The sequence below is a fragment of the Taeniopygia guttata genome, chromosome 9 (assembly GCF_048771995.1).
Source record: "Taeniopygia guttata chromosome 9, bTaeGut7.mat, whole genome shotgun sequence".
Taxonomy (NCBI): Eukaryota; Metazoa; Chordata; class Aves; order Passeriformes; family Estrildidae; genus Taeniopygia; species Taeniopygia guttata.
Genome location: NC_133034.1, coordinates 11,632,904 through 11,652,295, shown reverse-complemented (window position 1 = coordinate 11,652,295; position 19,392 = coordinate 11,632,904). Strand labels below are relative to the sequence as shown.

General features: G+C 36.4%; 1 protein-coding gene across 2 annotated transcripts in view; it reads left to right on the top strand.

The window, feature by feature from the left end:
* Positions 1 to 19,392, top strand: part of ATR (ATR checkpoint kinase) — a 39,446-nt gene that overhangs the window by 758 nt on the left and 19,296 nt on the right. For both annotated transcript variants that reach the window (XM_030280000.4, XM_030279999.4), the window contains exons 2-25: positions 3 to 94; positions 999 to 1,142; positions 1,679 to 2,568; positions 3,572 to 3,759; positions 4,963 to 5,157; positions 5,371 to 5,597; positions 6,204 to 6,356; positions 6,502 to 6,694; positions 7,273 to 7,532; positions 7,940 to 8,130; positions 8,229 to 8,329; positions 8,645 to 8,816; positions 9,469 to 9,636; positions 10,434 to 10,628; positions 10,974 to 11,159; positions 11,597 to 11,689; positions 13,066 to 13,196; positions 13,389 to 13,532; positions 14,396 to 14,489; positions 15,213 to 15,338; positions 16,755 to 16,961; positions 17,168 to 17,281; positions 18,200 to 18,315; positions 19,193 to 19,313. In XM_030280000.4, coding sequence (XP_030135860.4) covers positions 3 to 94; positions 999 to 1,142; positions 1,679 to 2,568; positions 3,572 to 3,759; positions 4,963 to 5,157; positions 5,371 to 5,597; positions 6,204 to 6,356; positions 6,502 to 6,694; positions 7,273 to 7,532; positions 7,940 to 8,130; positions 8,229 to 8,329; positions 8,645 to 8,816; positions 9,469 to 9,636; positions 10,434 to 10,628; positions 10,974 to 11,159; positions 11,597 to 11,689; positions 13,066 to 13,196; positions 13,389 to 13,532; positions 14,396 to 14,489; positions 15,213 to 15,338; positions 16,755 to 16,961; positions 17,168 to 17,281; positions 18,200 to 18,315; positions 19,193 to 19,313 — 4,501 coding nt within the window. The remainder of the gene's footprint in view (positions 1 to 2; positions 95 to 998; positions 1,143 to 1,678; positions 2,569 to 3,571; positions 3,760 to 4,962; positions 5,158 to 5,370; positions 5,598 to 6,203; positions 6,357 to 6,501; positions 6,695 to 7,272; positions 7,533 to 7,939; positions 8,131 to 8,228; positions 8,330 to 8,644; positions 8,817 to 9,468; positions 9,637 to 10,433; positions 10,629 to 10,973; positions 11,160 to 11,596; positions 11,690 to 13,065; positions 13,197 to 13,388; positions 13,533 to 14,395; positions 14,490 to 15,212; positions 15,339 to 16,754; positions 16,962 to 17,167; positions 17,282 to 18,199; positions 18,316 to 19,192; positions 19,314 to 19,392) is intronic.

The following is a 19,392-nucleotide window of genomic DNA, read 5'->3' as shown; positions in this document are numbered from 1 at the left end:
AGTGCTAGTCCAGAAGAATACAACACAGTTGTGCAGAAACCAAGACAAATACTTTGCCAATTCATTGATAGAATTCTTACAGATGTAGATGTTGGTAAGCATTGCATTCCTCTAATCTAAAACTGTCTGCTTTATACTTTAAGTAATTCCTGCCAAAAATAAAAGTTAAGACACTTTTAAGAAAGCTTTAGTTGAATACAATTCCATTTATGACTTAGTTTTTAATAAAGTCAGTGATTAAGTATTTTGCATTGGGATGTGAAGTTCCCTTGTAAATAAACCATACACACAGACCCCCAAGGAAGGAGAGGTGAGTGCAGTGCAGGGTTGTATGGAAACAAATGCTCACAACATTGAAAAGCAGGAGTGTCATGTAATGTCACTGCTCATGAGTTAATAGCGCTTGCAATTCTTAATATTCACATGTGTCTTTCAGAACTGAAATCTTGTCTGAATCTTAGATAGTTTCCTTCTTGTTCTAACACTGGATAGGATCCCTGGGGGATCTGGATAAATCTGACATGAGTCAGATACCTGTTTCAGTGGAGCAGCATTAGATATGTTCAGTGTTTTGTTAAACTTTCTGCTTCAGTAAGCTGAATTTACCATTTAAAACCTTTTATATTCTGGGCATTTGAAACAATTCCCAGCATTGTTTCTTTAGCAAGACTGTAAACCTAGGGAAATGTTAGGTATTTGCTGTTCTTCACTCAATACACAGTTGGATAGAATTTTAACTGAATGTTAATGCATTTGGGGTTAATAATATTTAATGAGTAATTTATACTTTTCTTCATACAGTTTGGAGTCACAGAGAGGGTTACAATATGCATACAATTATCTTCACAGATTGAAAAACATATTAACAATAAATATTTTGAAAGGTTTAATACCATATAATAGTATTTTATATATATATTTTTTTAATTTCTCATAAGGTGTGAGCACAATTTTTAAGTGGTTTATTGCCATGCTGATTTCTTTTTTTTTTTTTTAAGTTGCCTTGGAACTGATTAAGAAATCAGATTCACAGCCAAGTTCTGTGATGTTGCTGGATTTTATTCAACATATCATGAAGTCTTCCCCACTTATGTTTGTAAATGTGGATGGAAATCAGGAGGAAACTGAATGCAGTTGCATTGGTGAGTTTGTTGAAAATGTTTATGTTGAAGCTTGGTATTTTCAAGATTTAAATTTGCAACAGAACAGGAAAAAAGGCAGATATGTAAGTTGGTCATTATAAATTTATAAGTTAATAAGATGCTAGACTTTGAATATTGAATGGATTAACACTTGTGATAATGGAAATTTCTCGGGACAGATTTTGACATTATCCGTTACCATTGCATAGATATATCATTATATACTGTTGATGAGATATGGTGAACATGTACTCATTGCCTGAGGGTGTTTTTTGGACAGAGGAAAATGTTTAGAAATACCAGTGTAAAGTGTGTGTCTTACATTCCCAACCCCCATGTTCTTCCCCCTTTTTTTCCCCTCTTTTTCAATGGGATCTGCTGAATAAATATCCCAGTGAAGACTCTGTTTATGATGCCTACATGCATTTCTCTCAAGGAGTTTAGTTTTAGTGGTAAGCAATCTGCTCTTAGGGAGGTTCTCAATTGAAGAGTTTCGTTTTTATCTTAATAATAAAGATTCTTTTTTATTGTCCTAGAATTTAGTAACTGGATCATAACAAGGCTTCTTCGTATTGCTGCAGCTCCAAGCTGCGACACATTGCACAAGAACATTTGTGATGTCATCTGCTCTTTACTTTTTCTGTTTAAAATGAAGAATGGCTCCATTTTTGAAGCACTAACTAAAGACTTGCTACAGCTTTTTCAAGACTTAATCATCTTGCATGAAAGAGATACACAGAAGCATATCTGGGGAGATGGACTCGTCTGGCCAGTGACTGTACAGAGATTTTCCAGCAATATAAGTGACAAAGTGGGATATTTAAGATTGGCACCATTACACCTGATGAGTATGCCAAATATAGAATGTTTGGAAGTTGTATTGATGTCTATTCTGACAAATATTGTTGCAGATATCTTTTTTGTAAGACAAGATATTATTCTCTGGGGGATAGGCTGCTCACTGTTAGAGTATGGCAGTCCAAAAGTTAAAACTTTGGCAATGAAGTTTTTGGTGAAATTAATTCATTTAGGAGGACCTCCAGAACAGCTGGCCAGTGTTTTCTTCACAGTCTTTTTTGAAATTCTACATTCAGCACTTGAAATGGATACTGAGGAATCAGAACTCTTTGGAGAACCACTCTTACTGTTGGTGAGGACATTGCTGCCTTTTGAAGCAGATTCTTACAAAAATATTGAACCTGTCTACTTGAATATGCTGCTAGAGAAGCTCTGCTCATGGTTTGAAAGGGATGTTTTTAGGTGCCTTCAGTCTGAAAAGCTGAAAACTGCTTTTTGCCATATACTGCAGTATTTTCTGGAGTTTGTTCCAACTGGCTATGAATCTGCCTTACAAATAAGAAAAGCCCGTATCACTACCATGTGTAAAATTTTTGTGAATGTGCTTGGAACTCAGGAAGACCAAGAGGTAGGTTTATTTTAAAAACTGAATTTATTGTATGAATAGATCATATACAAAAACCTATACCTATGCAAAGACGAAAATCTAGGAAATTTAATTTTTAGTTTCATATTTAGGTTGATACTCCTTTTTTCTCAACTGTTTCACATGTTTGTATAGGTCAGGGTTCTTAAATCTGTTGGATGTAGCTGGACTCCTGCTTTTCAGATGTATTAAACTGTCTGTAAGCTATGCAGGCACAACTGTCTGTCCATAATCATAATACAAGGTGGGAGTAACGCCCAGAGTGCATTCATATGAGGGCAGCTTTGCAAGTAGTGTGCAGTAGTTAGAGATGCTCTTCCTTTTCAGCCATTTGCTCTTAGTCATGTTTGTTAGAGACAGGTAGACAGAAAAGATTAAATTAAAATTGAGTCAATGGTTTATGTTGGCAGGGACCTTTAAAGGCCAACTAGTCCAACTCCCTGCAATAAGCAGGGACAGCTTCAACTAGATCAGGGTTCAGAGCCCCTCCCAACCTGACCTTCAGTGTTTCCAGGGATGGGGCATCTACCACTTCTGGGCAACACATGCCAGTGTGTCACCACCCTCCTAATAAAAAATTTCTTCCTGATACTCAACCTAAATAAACCCTGTTTTAGTTAAGCATAACAAGATTTTGATAATGAGTTGTTGATATGCTGAGTGCCTCTATTCCGTATATTCATCTGTATATCCTAGCTGTTTATTGAACGTTGTGTGTCTCTGTGATGGTTTTGGTAGCAAGGTATTACAGCAGGAGCTGGAAAAGAGCTGAAGAAGCTGCATCCTCTCTGGTAGCAGCACAGGAAACTTCATTGCTCATAAGAGCTTTCATCTTGTAATTAAGCTTTTTGAATGGAAAAGTTTTTATGAACTTTTTTTACCATGATATTTTGCAATTTAATATTTTAAATCAGAAGCAATAATGCCAAATCTTTAAGTAAGGCAGAGCATACATCATGGTACCTCTGTTGTTTGTCCTTCCCAGTATTTGGTGAGTCCACTGTATACAGCATTAAAAACACAAACAGAAGAAATCTTTGAGGAGATTCAGCAGAACCAGCTGGAGAGCTCAGATACTGATGGGTGGAGCAGCAGCAATGATGAAGTTCCAGAGAAAAGACGACGACTGAGCCTATCCACAAAACATGGGAAGAAATCACTTGCACCTTTAATGTATGACACTTAGTAACTACTTTTATAGTAATTTGAATAATGAATGACAACTTCTTGAGGTAGTTTCTTCTTAACAGATTGAAAAAGCTTCAGGGGGAAAAAATTAAATTTTGAGGGATCAAAAGCTACTGGTGATTTTTAAGCCAAACATTAATTAAAGAGAATGTTTTGAATGTGTTCAATAAAAATTATTTTCATTTTTTCACACTGAAAACAAAGCTGAGAGCATCCATAGTGTGACAGAATTGTGCGTGGCTGTGCTGTTGCACTGGATGTACTTAAAGCAGGTCTAGTTAAGTCCAGTTATGCTCAGGTGAACAAAACCAGTTCTCTCAGCCTCTGCTTGTGCTGTGCTCCGTGATTATCTTGGACTTGTGCCAGCAGTTGATCTCTTTCTTGTCTTTGGACACTCAGAATTGGCTTGGGCATGCTGTGCTTCAGGGGTGGGCTTGTGAAAAGCCTTCACTCTTTGTGTGCAGCCCAGGGTGTAGTTGACCTTCTTTGAAAGAAGGTCACACTGCTCTAATATTCCACTTTTCTACAAGCCTGCTGGGTCATTTTCTCCAAAGTTGCTCATTCATTAGTCAGCTCTCAGTCTGTTCTATTGCATCAGGGTTTGTTGGGTTTTTTTTGCCAGTTGCAGGACATGTCATACAGATCTTCATGAAGATCTTGTCAGCCTAATTTTGTAGACAGTTGAAGTCTTGTGAACACGCAGCCCACTTTTCTCCACAGAGCTGCCTGTCTCATTTGAAAGGAATCGAGTGAATGAATTGCCTGTCATAAATACATGCTGGCTGTTTCCAGTCTCCTTCTTGTCCCTCATGCAGGTAGAAATGAGTTCAAGGCTTTTTCCATAATCTTCCTAGGGATGAGATTAGGCTGACAGGCCTGTAGTTCCTTGGATTCTCTTTTTGTGCCTTTCTCAATGATGGGCGTAACGTTTACTGTTTTATAGTTACCAAGACCTTCCAAGGACTGTAGAGTTATGCATTTATAGCCTTTCAGGTAAGTCTTATATGAGTCATACTAAAATTGAGAGTTAGGATATTTTCCTTCCAAAAAACACATTTAAGCTAAAGCTTCATTTGGTATTTTCCTAATCCTGTATCAAATATGGATTAGTTCTGGTTTTGCTATGATTATTTATCTTTTCTGAAATAAAGTATATGTTGGAAAACAATTAATATGGTCAAATTGCAGACTTAGCCCTGTAAACATGAAACTGAAGAGTGCTCTGTGGAATGCCATCACTAAGAAAGCTGCATCCTTAATATCTGTCCTTGAGGAAGAAGTTCTGCCAGGGGATGTTCTTCAGACTGTGGAAGGGATCGCTGTAATTCTGCGATTGGCTGCTCTGTGCATAGTTCATTGTTCTCCCCCAACAGATTCCACCAGGTAAAAGTACCAAGGGGAAACTGTGGGACCAAGAGTTTCTTGTAACTCATTACAATTTGTGTAATTAATGCTTGTCTGTGTATCAGGATCAATATTGGATGGGTCCTGTACATTTTGAAGAAGTACATTTTTATACTGTCTTAGCGTACAAGCAGTTAATATTAAATGTTGTTTGTTGCAGTTGTTGCATTGATGTGGTTTCTGTTTTAACAGTAAAGAACATGGAGTGTCTCATCCATGTAACTCTGATACGTGTAAGAATACTCCAAGCTCCTTGGATTCAATGGTGAATATACAGTTCAAGTGGATTTCCTCTGATCTTACCACAAGAGTAGTGAGAGTCTGCGGAAAACTGTTAGAGGCTGCTACGCAGATTGTTAATCTAGAACAAGTGATTGACAGAATGGTAAAAATCTTTGATGCTTTGCTATATGCACAAGGTAAGAAACCCTTAAAGATTGTCTTGTATTTTGTAAATTAGACATTAATCTGACTGTATTAAGTCTGTTTTGGTGGAGGTATTGAAATTATGAATCTTGTGCTATATTCCAACTCTTTTACAAAAAGGTTAAGTAAAAAAAAAATCATTATTTTCTGTTTAGAGACCTTCATTTGCATTCCTTTATGAACATAATTTACTAGGATGAGGACAGACTCAGTTACCAAAACTAAAATGTTACGATGAGTTCAGCTTACCAGGCACCCAAAAGTCCAATTGAAAGTCTTTGCACAAATCCAGAGATACCAAAGTTACGTTCATTCTGCTACGCATGTGTTACATCTATTTTATGAGATTTTTTAGGTTTTTTTAGGAGATTTTTAGGTTATTAGATTATTATAGGAGATTTAGGTTATGATTTAGCACTATATGACTTGTTATTACATGCCTAAAAAGTAGGATATCAACGTGTGGGAATAATGTTATGAATCTTTTTTGATAGAAAAAATAATATTTTGTAGCAAATTAAGAGCAGAAAATGTTTTATAAACTCTATAGAGCTGAAAAAGTATATTTTTGTTGTTGTTTTGCTGTTTTTTCCCCCTAGTGAAAATTCCGCTGAGTGATCAAATTCTTGATGACTTATGTGGATTGCTGTCTCTGCCCTGGATTTACAGCCATCCTGATGAGTCTTCTTTTAAGCCATCTATTTGGGGATTTGGTCCTGTAGTTTTGAGTCAAAAAGCTGCACAGAGTTTTTGTAAGTATGTTAAAGTATATAAAGCCTAGTTCCACTTTGGAATGATTATTCTAAAGTAAAATTATTTTATTTGCCTTCTCATGATGAGTGATGGTATTAAAAGTTTAAATGAAGTAATTGTTTGCTTTGTTTTTTTTCTCATTAGCACCCCAAACTCAGTCACGCTGTGTGTTTCTTTTAACTCTCTTCCCAAGAAGCATTCATCTGGATTGGAGAAAATCAGTTTATCACTGGGCATTACAAAGTCACCATGAAATAATTCGGGCTACTTGTGTTAAAGGATTCACTCTCCTGCTTCATCCTGTACAGTCCTGCAGCATGATTCCCAGAGCTCTTTTGTATGTATTAATGCAGCTTTTCTGTCTTTGTGCAAGAAGAAAAATGGTCAAATAATACATGGAGTATAAGCACAAAAATAAATGCTCATTTCATATGAAATTTGCTAGATCTTAATTTCAGAAATCAGAATAGGTGCCCGTGATGATGTCTGTGTGACAGAATACTGTTCACTTACCATGTCAGTGTACAAGTTCCTTTTCTAGCTGAAGACCCCAATTTAAATTAGGGAGGGAAGGGAGATATCTCTGTCAGTGAAATCCATCTTGTATTTGTCCATATGTCTCTTAAAATCTTTGCAGCTTCTCTGCCTTTTTCATATATATCTTGGTGTCTTCTGTCCTTTTGTGTTAGTCTTCAGTTTCTTTACAGCATGCCAGCCTCACCATGTTCAGTGCTACTTCAAACATTTAACAGAGCATGAGGGTGATCTGAAAAGGAAAAAGATGATTTAGTGAGACAGATCCTTAACCTGTCCTGATAGTACTGTCAATGTAGTTAGAGAATTAAGACAATGTAGAAAAATAGATTTCTAGGTAAATGATTTATTAAAATGATTTCATTTTTCTTTCCATTTCAGAAATCAAATCAAAGATGAGTCTGAGCTAGTCAAGGAGGCTTGTGCTGCTATAGTTGGGAAGTTATCTTGTTGTCTTTCTGGTCCATTCCATGTACAGCCTTTCTTAGCAGACTCTGCAATTAAGGATGTTACTCATGATATTTTGTGTAGCAGCCTTACTGTGACTTCTGCTCATGGAAAAACCTCTTCTGTGCAAGCCTGTGTTTTCAAGCCCTTTTTCATTCTACTTGAGGGCAAAGCACCCAGTTCAGTAAAGCTAGGTATGTGGCTTTACCTTTAGTAACATTTTACCCTTCCATCTGAGGTACTAAGTCACTATAGCTGTACATTTCCCCATTCCTTTTATTCTATGTTGGGTTTTAATAATTCTATTCATGTTTGAAGTGTTGTATTTCAATTGATGTCATTGCTGATATTTAATGTTGTCAGTGATGTTCTTTTCAAACTACCTTGGCTTAAATTTGGTCTATGGCTATATCTAAAAATGTAATACTTGATAAAATCTGAATTTTAAATATTTTCTCAGATTTTACAATATTTATTCTTTTGGTTGTAAAAGTAAAGTGTGCTTTATGGTTTATTTGCCTCAGTCTTTTGTGCACTTCAGTAGATTTTCAAAAAGTACTAAAAGTATGTTTTTCTTTCCTCCTCCAACCATGCCATCCAGCGTTTATAGAAAATATACCTCATCTTTGCAAACACCTGGATTTTAATACTGATGAGTCTAGTGTGAAGACTCTTGTTGGATCTTTATTAAATCTAATGGAAGATCCAGACAAAGATGTGAGAGTGGCTTTCAGTAACTGCATAAAGAACATACTAGAATCCTTAGACTCTGAAGAAGGATTTGTAAAAGAGGTGAATTCATATTTATTTTTGGGTTTTGTGCCTAACTTACTATGGTTTTGTAGTGTCAAACGCTAACATTAATTTGGTTTTTTTTTCCTGTGTACCAGCTGTTTGTTTCAAGGATGAAAGAAGCCTACACAAATGCCAAAATGTCAAGAAATAATGAGCTTAAAGATACCTTGATTCTCACTACAGGAGATATTGGAAGGTATTTTTGATAGTATCTTGAAAATTGCTAAGTTGTGTCAGTTTGCAATACAAAGTGCCTTTTCTTTAAGTGCAAGATTAGATTACTTATATTGAAGTCATCCTTTCCCCGAGTCCATTGCAATTGTACAGAGCTGTTGATTCCTGTGCAACATTCCTCATTTTCTTCTGCCCTGTCATAGGAAATACAGATAAGCCATGCAAATACAAGCATGACTCATTTTGCATGATGGCAATTGCATGTTCTTAAGTCATTTTATAAATGCAACAATTCAGTTTTACTTTTTAATCCTTTTTCTTCTACTTACTTTGTAAGGGCATCCAAAGGAGAATTGGTACCATTTGCCCTCTTGCACTTGTTGCACTGTTTGTTGTCCAAGTCACCTTCGGTGGCCGGAGCAGCGTACACGGAAATCCGGGCCCTGGCAGCAGCCAAGGCCATAAAACTCCAGGCTTTTTTCAGTCAGTACAAGAAGCCAATCTGTCAGGTAAAAAGAGTGTAGTTTAGAAAGTGCATATATTTGGGTTCTTTGTGTATAGTTTGAAAATGGAAGTCAAGGTCAAAATTGCAGTATTGCGCAAAGTGAAATCTAATAGGACAAGAAAGAAATTATTTTAAGGAAAAAACTCTAAAAAATTCAGGAATTAATGGGAAATCTTTTAACTTTTTTGTGATCTCTCCTCAATAGTGTTGCTTCTCTGCTTTATTTCCTGGATGATTCATTCTGAAATAGAGGCTCTTGCATTCTGTAGTACTATTGCTGCAAGACACTATGGTTTAAAATTGTAATTGAAGTCAGTCTTGCACAGGCATAATTCTGCCATGATTGACTTAGGTTTTTCATAATATCCATTATCTAATGACAAGAAGTTCTGTTTAAAAAGAAAATTGTCAAAAGCAGATCTTTGTAATTTCGAATATTTTTTTGTAATGCAACATTTGAATCCAGGGTTGCAAATTTGAATGTAATTATTAAGTGGATAATAATCCAGTTCTGTTGCAAAGTAATAATCATAGATCTATGTGCAATAAATGAGAGAGAAAAATGATGCATAGAAAGACCAGTGAAACTTCTGTGTTTAATTTTAGGGAGTGAACGGGGGGAAAATAATACTAAATACTTACTTCTTCATGTTTAGTTTCTAGTGGAATCCCTGCACTCCAGCCAGATGGTGGTGTTGAGTGCTCCGTGCCAGGGCAATGAACTGCAGAAAGAAACAGTTGCTCACCAGAGAGAAATGGCTCTGGACATGTTATCTGAGATTGCCAGTGTATTCGATTTTCCAGATCTAAATCGCTTTCTCTCAGTAAGTTGGTCAGTCCTTTTGATATTTTGTGTTTGTGCTTGTGAATTTCAATTTTAATCCACACTTTCTCTTGGGAATGCTGCAAGTGAGAGCGCAAGTGCAGAAGAACAGTTTTATCAAGGAGTTAGAGGGATGGCTACAGTGCCAACTCAAGTATGATGGATAAGGAGCTAAAGTTTAGAATGCTCATTAAGTATATCTGTATTGATGATTTGGTGCACTTGGAGGCATCCTGTGTAAGGTGTGATTTTGCGTGGTGTCAGCTTTCTTATTTCAGAAGAAAGTTACCATTCTGTGGATACACATCTTTTTGATCTGTTAGATATCTGTTTTACTGGAACTCTAAATTCCAGTAAATTGTTCCAGTAGCTTCAGAATCATATTTGTGTTTTGCTTGTTGGTAGATGGGAAGTGCCCAACTGTTAAGCCAGCAGTGTTCTAGCTGAATCATAGGCTGGGTGAGTGTTGTGTGTGGGCATGTTGGCTTTTTGGCTTCTTTGGGTATTTTTAAGATTTCCTTTTGTGGAGAATCTGGGTTGATGCAAAAATGCTAGCCCACTTTTTGTTTACATATTTCTTAGTATGGATTAGATAAAGCAGCTCCTGAAGTAATTATTTCTATCTGCATTTTTACTAGATATATTAATCTTACTAAAGCTTTTCTTTCTTCATACCTATGGTCATAATTATGACCAGACACATGTGTTGTGGTACTGACACAAATGGAACTTAGCCTAACCCTGGGGTTTTGGAGGGTTTGTTTGTTTTTTCCATTAACTGTAGTTCTTGTTTACCAGCGGACTCTGCAAGTTTTGCTTCCAGACCTTGCAGCCAAGGCCAGTCCTGCAGCCTCCACACTTATCAGAACCATAGCAAAGCAACTGAATGTGAACCGAAGAGAGATTTTAATCAATAACTTCAAATACATCTTCTCCCACTTGGTCTGTTCCTGCACCAAGGATGAGCTGGAGCGGGCACTGCATTACCTCAAGGTAAGTTGGCATTTGCCCTGTTACACCTGCACATTAGGAGCAGCAGTTGATGCATAGTGAGCTTTCTGCTTTATTTAAATTAAGGCATTGCAAAGCAGAGGTTGGGAAATTGCATATGCAAAATTTTTTTTCTTATTGTTTATAATCACTTCCATTGGCTCTGAGGAAAGTTTCCAAGATATTTTATGAACCTAGCAAATTCTAATAGCTTGGTTTGTCTAACATTGAGCTCTTTGAAAGCTTTTAGTTTGGCTTCTATAACAAACCAACCAGAGCCCATTGCCTCTTGTCTCTCAGTGCTGTAATTACATTGTGATTGAATGAAGGCTTTGTGTTTGACTGTAGAATGAGACTGAGATAGAGCTGGGCAGCTTGCTGAGACAGGACTACCAGGGCCTGCATAACGAATTACTGCTGCGGCTCGGGGAGCACTACCAGCAAGTCTTCAATGGTCTGTCCATATTGGCTTCATTTGCCTCTCAGGATGATCCCTATCAGGGACCCAGGGAAATAACCTCACCAGAGCAAATGGTAAGGACATCAAAATATTCATGCTCAGTTTTTTCAAGAACTTCTTTTTGGCCATTGTGAGAGTGAAGACAATTTGCCATTCTCAGCATTACTTATTTCAGGCAAAAAGTGGAAGAAAGGCTAAGATTTCTTATTAAGTGTTTCTGTAACAGAGAGATCCATACCAAGTGTGCATAAAACCAAATCAAAACAGAAAGTGCCCTAACAAACCAACAGCGCACATGTAAATCCTAACATCCTACAAAACAGCAAGACCCACAGCCTAATAGGGATGTCTATCAATAGCACTGATATTTCTTAAGTAGTTATGTATTTGGGATTCTTTTCATATGTATTTTAGAATTAGCATTTCATATCTGCTTTTTAATTTCTTAGGCTTTGGAATGTGTTAATTGTAAGATTATTTGGGGTTTTAACTTTTTTTTTCCTCTCCGCAGGCTGATTATCTGCAACCTAAATTGCTTGGTATCTTGGCTTTTTTTAACATGCAGTTACTGAGTTCCAGTGTTGGCATTGAGGATAAAAAAATGGTGTGTAAACTTAATTTTGAATATTACAACAAAAATAAGCAAGGACTGTTATAATATTCCAGACTTGTGTGATCATCCAACATCCATGGGAGTCTCAAAGATACTAGGGAACCAAAATGATTCTTTAAAACTGATGGTCTCACTGTGGGTAGGACTTCTGTGTAAGCTCAAAAGTTCTTGATTTCTTTAATAGTGTGTTGCATATTTCAGTCAACATGGTCTGTGCAACAAGTCAATCAATCAGGAATTATAGGGGAGAAATCCAAGTGTATGATTTTTAGTGTGTGAAACAAACACCAGTGGGAGGATGAGGGCATATGGGAGAAAACTGGAGTTACTGCATGGGGTTATATAAGGACACCAAAGGGGAAAGGTAAAGAAAAAAGATGGAAATCCAAGAGATTAGTTTTGGTTCTCACAGAACAGCTCCTTTAAGCTTTGCCCTAGAGTGCATTTAGAGAAATTAGAGCTCACAGCTTGAGACAAACTGAAAATCCTACTGAAGCAGTGCTTCTAACCACAAGACTGGCCTTTTAGCCTCCTCCAAGATGGAGTGTAGATCATTTCTGGAGGAAGTTTTCAATGCTATAATGTACATAAGCTTTGTATTGATAGACTGCATTTTCTCTGGTGTTTTTTTTTATTTTCAGATATTCATGTTAAAATGTTCTCATTTTCATAGCCCCCTTTCTTCATGCTTTCTGAATTTCTTCACTTGTATAGCATTTCTATTGCTGCACCTGCTATTGTTTCTATCTTTTCTTCTGTTTTTTGTTCGTGGTGAGTTTCTCCTTGCATGACCTTTTCTCAAGCTCAGGTTTATTCTTGTGTTACTGATCTGTCATGCTGGACATTTTACTGCCTTGTTTGGTGTAGCGTTACTGTGACTGAAATATCTCCTGCATCTCAGTATTTCTCTTCTGTCTTTCATTGACAACCAAGCTATTACCTGATCCCTGATGCTTGCCAGTTGCTACTGTGAGCAGCGATATATCAACTCGGTTGAGTTGTCTTGGTTTGATTTTTCTTTTAAGTGCAAGTTTGTGTATTTCCTCTATTTTTCCTAAGCCTTCTCTTTTCAGCTCAGGATATATAGTTAATCATGTCTTATAATAGACATCTGTAATCATTAACTCCTTGGTGTCCACAGTTTTTCCCTCATGATCTGTCAACAGCCTAGATAATGTAGGGTTGTATGACAATCTTATCATTAGAGATTCACCCCCTTTTTTCCCTAAACCCAAATTCTTTATTAAAACATCAAACTAATTTTGATGTCTTAGGGTATGATTTTTAAGCCTGATTTTAATAGAAAATGTAACTCTTACATGTTTTCCTGAGTATCTAATACACTAAAATTACTTTCATCTGTCTAGGCTTTAAACAGCCTGAGGTCTTTAATGACACTCATGGGTCCCAAACACATCAGTTCTGTCAGAGTGAAGATGATGACCACACTGAGAACAGCTCTGAGATACAAGGATGACTTCCCAGAACTGTGTTGCAGGTGAACTGATGGTGTACCCAAACAGTGACGTCCCTGCTATTTCTGTCCTTTAATATACTGTTTGGTTTTGTTCTGGACAGTAATCTAAACCACAGTGCTGAAATAGTTTAAAGTGCTTCTTATGACTCACCTGAAATGTTTCCTGCAGAGAAAATAATCGATTATATTTTTTTGTTGCCTTTTCTTGTTTAGAGCCTGGGATTGCTTTGTTCGAAGTCTGGACCATTCCTACCTTGGCTCCTTGCTCAGCCATGTGATAGTAGTGTTATTGCCCCTCATACATATCCAACCCAAGGAAACCACAGCAATATTCCACTTCCTCATAGTGGAGAACAGGTACTGCACAAAGTATTTTCAGTTATATGGTTTAAATCTTGCAACAGGAATGGGGATAGCTCTAAGTTCAAGTCATCCAACATTGAGAGGAGAAAACTTGTTTTCTGCTAAATAGTTGTTGTTCTATAAATTTGTCCCTTCTCTGAATTGTATTGAGTTCTTGAAATGTAACAAGTGATAGCCTCATCTGAAAAGGGGTTTTTATATTGCCCTTATAAATATATATGATGCTGTGGTCAAGTTACAACCCATTTGGACACTGAAGCCTGCCAGGTTTTCTTCAGTGTGCTTATTGTGCTGATATGGAAAATTACTTCCCTCTACAGAATAATGACGATTGCTAACATTTGCTCTAAGCTAAAGAGAAGTGTACAGAATTGGAAATGGGAAGGAAATGAGTTCTTTATTTTCTTCAATAAATAGAGGTATAATTGTGAAGTGCACAGATTATTATGTTGAGTAAGGTTTCATACATTCCATTCAAATGGTCACACCAACTGAAAATAAAATCAAAGTTTAATACAAAATACTTTAATTGTCATGACTTAACCTTTGTGAAGATAAGGTTGAGTCATAATTCTTTTTCATCTTACATTTTGTAGCTTAAAAGGGTTTTTTTTAGGAATGTTGAAACTAATACCTTGATTACTTTTGATGGTTTTTCATTTTTCTTGCATTGTATCATACCAACAGTTTTCACAATAAGAGGTAGTAATAGGAATAATAAGGCTCTTGTAGAAGGCCATAGTAGCAATATTGAAAGAGATTTCATAATTGCTTTATTTTGATGGGGTTTTAGGGTTTTTTTTTTGATTCAACTAATGTTTGCCATATTCTTTGCAATATTTTTTGATAACTATCAGGGACGCAGTACGAGACTTTCTACATGAAATATATTTTCTACCTGACCTTCCTGAACTAAAAGAAGTTCAGGTTGTCCTTCAGGAATACAGAAAGGTACAGATTCTTTTATTTATTTGCATGGCTTTATTGCATAAAATGAATTCATGACAACTGAGGAAAGCATGTAAAGTGTATTGTTAAGTGGAAATATATTCATCTGCCTTGGTACACAAAATAGGTTTTGTGTATCACAGGCATAGTTTGAAGCATGTTCTGATTCTTGTTTAGGAATGAAGTATACTCATGTTCAGCATTCTTGTTTCTGTAGCATCTTCCTGAACCCTGACTTTTTTTATCTTTTGTGACAGATTTTAGAGTGAGAAGTGAACAGTTTTAGCTATGGCCATATTGTCTTTACATGGGGCAAAGTTTGTCTCTTCTTAGGAGTACTCTATGGTCCATTTCATTTTCCTGTCTTCAGATTGATTAGGTAATAGATGGGAAGCAGCAATTATTTTGTGGGAGTGATACAACAAAAGTAGGAATTAATTTGATTTTAGACAGACTTTAAGCAAAGCGTTTTCTTCTGATTTTATAATTTTTATTTACACCATCATTATATTTACCCAAAAGTAAAATATAGCACATTTTTGAGTAAAACTTTTTTAAAAATAGGCAAGAAGACAATGGTATATAGATATAGGCAAAAATGTAAGCAAAAAGGCAGTTGTTTCCATGTATTCTTGCTTGTGTTCTTTGAGATGCTGTTCAGTCATATTCCTGTTATACTTTCTGTCATTTTCCTGTTATACTTAACTTGTCTTATGTCATGCTCAGGAATCCTCCAAAAGCACAGACTTGCAGACAGCCCTGCAGCTGTCTATGAAAGCTATTCAGCACGAGAATGTGGATGTTCGCATTCATGCACTTACCAGCCTGAAAGAAACTTTGTATAGAAACCAGGTATGAAAACCTCCTCCAGTAGAACTAAAAATAAATCAAATTAGCATCTGGACCAAAAGTCTATCCTTGTTGTTACAGGGTGTTCATTTGAACTGAGTTATTCTCTTCAGCTTGTTAAGCTGCTTCTTTATATAATGGGGAAAATAGATTATTTTTCATGACACCTCTGTGTAGGTACACTTTCAAATCCTTCAAACCTTTGTGATGCTGATTTAGCAAGGCTAGTGTACTTTTTCTTTTCAACTCTGAGGAAAGATGTATCTAAGAAGTCCATTTCAGCAATTTATTATGTGGGCTTATTGTCTGTTTAGGGCATGTATGGCTTTTGCATCAGGAGCCTCATACATAAAAGCAAGCGTGTGTGTGTAATATAATAAAGAATTAAGATGTCCTTGGACCACATTAGACCTTTTTTTTCCTCTTCCTTCTCTATCTTCTACCCTCAAAAATTGGAATCCATTTATCATATTAAAAAAAAAAATTATAGCCATGTACAAGCTGAAGACACTGCTTTACAATTCTGTGTGGTTATTAGCCCAAAGGGTGTATGTGACCCATTAGAAAAAGTAATAAATCTTTACCCTTAGTAATTATAAGATTATGAGATGCTCTTTAGCCAAAAATTAAAAAAAGAAAAGCATCCAGCTAAAAGAACAAACAATAATTGTGTGTGCTCCTGGGCAACCAGTAATTCTTGCAGCTCAGGTCAGCAAAGTTTTGCCATGTCTTGCTGAGTTAGAGGTCTAGCAAAATAATTGAGGCAAATCAAACTTAATTAGTTCCACACTTTGTGGAATTATTTGCTCTGTTATGTTGGTTGTGGTTTTAGTTTTTATTAAGCATAACAATGACAAACATCTTGATTTTTTTCTGTATTTGGACTAAATGTGAAACTGAGGAATAAAAGCTGGGCCAAAGCAAAAAAAGAAATAATGCCCAATTAAAGTGATGGGCATTGATCAAAGGACTTGAAACCTAGGCTTTGTAGGACTTGAGAGTGATGAAATGTCCAAGAAATGGCAAATAGTAAGAATAGCAATGGCAGCAAACCTAGAAGGTATGACTACAGTTGCATGAGAGAAATGGGGAGGAAGTATTGGAACACATAAGAAGAGAGATAAGTAAGTCAAAAAGATAACACAGAAAAGAGGTAAGACAGAGAAGGGAAACGAAGTTAGTAGAGAGGTGCATGATAATGAAATATTGGCCATGACAGCATTATTAACTGATGCCCAAATCCCTCACACTTTTGTTTAGTCCTTCCTAGGGTGAGAAGCAGATTAGTGCAATTGGACTGTGGTTACAACCTGAACTCATGGCTAAATGAAATCGGAAGTGAGTTACTGACTGAAGATTTCCAAGATAATTTACAAATATTGTTGTAGAATAACTCATCTTGATTATTCATCTTCCTAGGAGAAGTTGATCAAGTATGTCACAGACAGTGAAACTGTGGAGCCAGTCATCTCCCAGCTGGTAACGGTGCTTCTCATCGGCTGCCAGGATGCAAATTCCCAGGCACGACTGCTCTGTGGAGAATGTTTAGGTGAACTGGGAGCCATAGATCCTGGCAGGCTCGATTTTTCAACAAGTGAAACTCAAGGAAAACACTTTACATTTGTGGTAAGAAGCATTGCAGTAGTATTTTGTTTAGCATTAGGGGTCTTCTAAAAGTCCTTGGGAGGAGGGAACCTCTTCTCTCTAGACCCTTTGAAAATCTGGACTTGCTGTCTCCCCTAAAACAATTTAGAGTTACACTTCCAAGTGATTATTTAAAAATATAACTATTACTCTGTTTTAGTAAAACTGACATTATGTTTGTGATTAAGGCTGGAGTGGAAGATCCAAATTTTGCCTATGGATTGTTAATGGAATTGACCAGAGCTTTCCTTGCTTATGCTGACAATGTTCGTGCTCAGGATTCTGCAGCGTATGCAATTCAGGCAAGATATGTGTTTAGATCCTACTTTTATTTCACAGATTATTTTCTGTAACATTGGATTTAGAACTATGCAATACAAATTTTCATTTTGAAGCATATGTTTAAGTATTTGAAACTTCATTCTGTAACAGGTTTCAATTGGAAAGTACACTTAGTATTCTGGGTAGTTATCAAACAAGATAGATCTGTTTGCTTTTGTGTCACAATATTTTAGGAGACATCTGATGTTTTAGAGGTAACTAGCAGCCCATACACAGGGATTAAGGAGTAATCCTGAGAGTGACTTAGAATTAGTTCAGGTTGCACAGGCAGAAATGAAAAGCAGTATTCCTATGATGGTTTCTGCTTACACTTTTAAGAAATAAGTGAAAGGGAGCCTACTCTTATTTTCAGGCTCTAGTCTTTTGTGATGGTTTTATTTAACGGATGGGGGTTTCTTTTTTCTTCTTGCTGTTTTTGCTGTTTAATATCTTTGTGAAAACTTCAGGATAGTTCTTTAGTCCAGGAGAAAATAGATGGCCCTATGTAGTCAGCAGGATAAAAATTTTATTAGCATCTGCACAAGATTGTGCACTCCCTGCACAAGGAGGAATCAGACTAAATTCTGGTCCTGCTTTATTGGCAGATGTGAAGAATGCAAGATAATGTGGTCCAAACACCAGCTGGAGAATCTGGGGAATCAGTAGTTGAAATCAAAACTTGCCTGGTAACAGGGGATTAACAGTGCTGGATAACAGTTTTTTAGTTATGATTTCTGAATTAAGCATTCCATAACTTCTGTCCCATTACTTACCATAGAATCATTCAGATTGGAAAGATCATACCATACACACTGGGTTTTGGTTATATGCACGAGGTTTTGTACTGTGGTTATGAAAGTTCTCAGGGCTAACTTGTTGATGCAACCATGCCTTTTCAGGAGTTACTGTCCATCTATGACTGTAGAGAGACAAACACTGACTGCCCTGGCTCCAGGCTTTGGAGGAGGTTTCCTGAGCACGTGCAGGAGATCTTGGAACCTCACTTAAACACACGGTATATGACAGTTTAAGGAATGGCTTTTCATAACACATCTGTTTGGTTTTCTCTCCAGGCTAATATTAACCATATATGGTTTTGTGACTCTCGCTCTTCTGAGAAGAGTGATATGTATATATACAAAACTGAAATAAGGTCTTTCTACTACAAGCTGAATTATTACTTACTTGAATGTAATTCTCTCTAAATCAAACAAGCAAAACTCAGAGCTCATACTTTGCCCAGGTCTGCCTGTTTGTCCTTAGAGCATTGACTTATATGATGTTTTGAAACTTTTGTTTTTCTTTCCCCTCCACTCAAATCTACTAGGATCCTATTATTCCTACCTTCTATAGAAGTAGAAGGAGCTCACTGAGTTTTCATTTGACTTTTTCTTCACATTATTTTTTTCATTACTTCAACAAAATGAAACTTCAAATTATGTTGGTGTCTTAACTTGAAATAATCAATGTTTCCCTTCTATTTCCTCATGAAGACAGTCATGCTCACCTGTGATAACATTTACCTTTTTAGAAAACATACATTTTGGCCTTTCTCGGCTTTCATGTGTGCTCTGAGTTTTTCCTGTCAAGAACATAGTACTCAAATATTTATCAAACTTAATTTCTTAAAACTGATTACAAATAACACTTTAAGATATACTTACAAACAACCTAACAAGTTATAAGAATTTTTATTTCATATTTAATTTTAAGAAGCTCTAGAATAAAAGATGTTGACTACTGAAAGTGGGGGTTTTAATTCTACTTTTAAAGTTTCAGAAGACAAAACTTAATATTGCTCCAGTGAGAAAAATTCATAACTAACAGTGTGCTATTTTTTACTATATTAAATGAAAAGTTAGTTTTATTAAATGGATATTTCAAAATTACAGGTACAAGAGTTATCAGAAGGCTGTAAACTGGTGTAAGGTGAAGAAGCCAATTTACTTAAGCAAATTAGGTGATAATTTTGCAGAATGGTCAGCAACTTGGGCAGGTTATCTTATAACAAAGGTAAGAAAATAAATCTTTCTTTAAGGCTCTTTGCAAGAGCCTCATTTCCATTTCTGCAGGTCAGGGATGGATGGGGAGA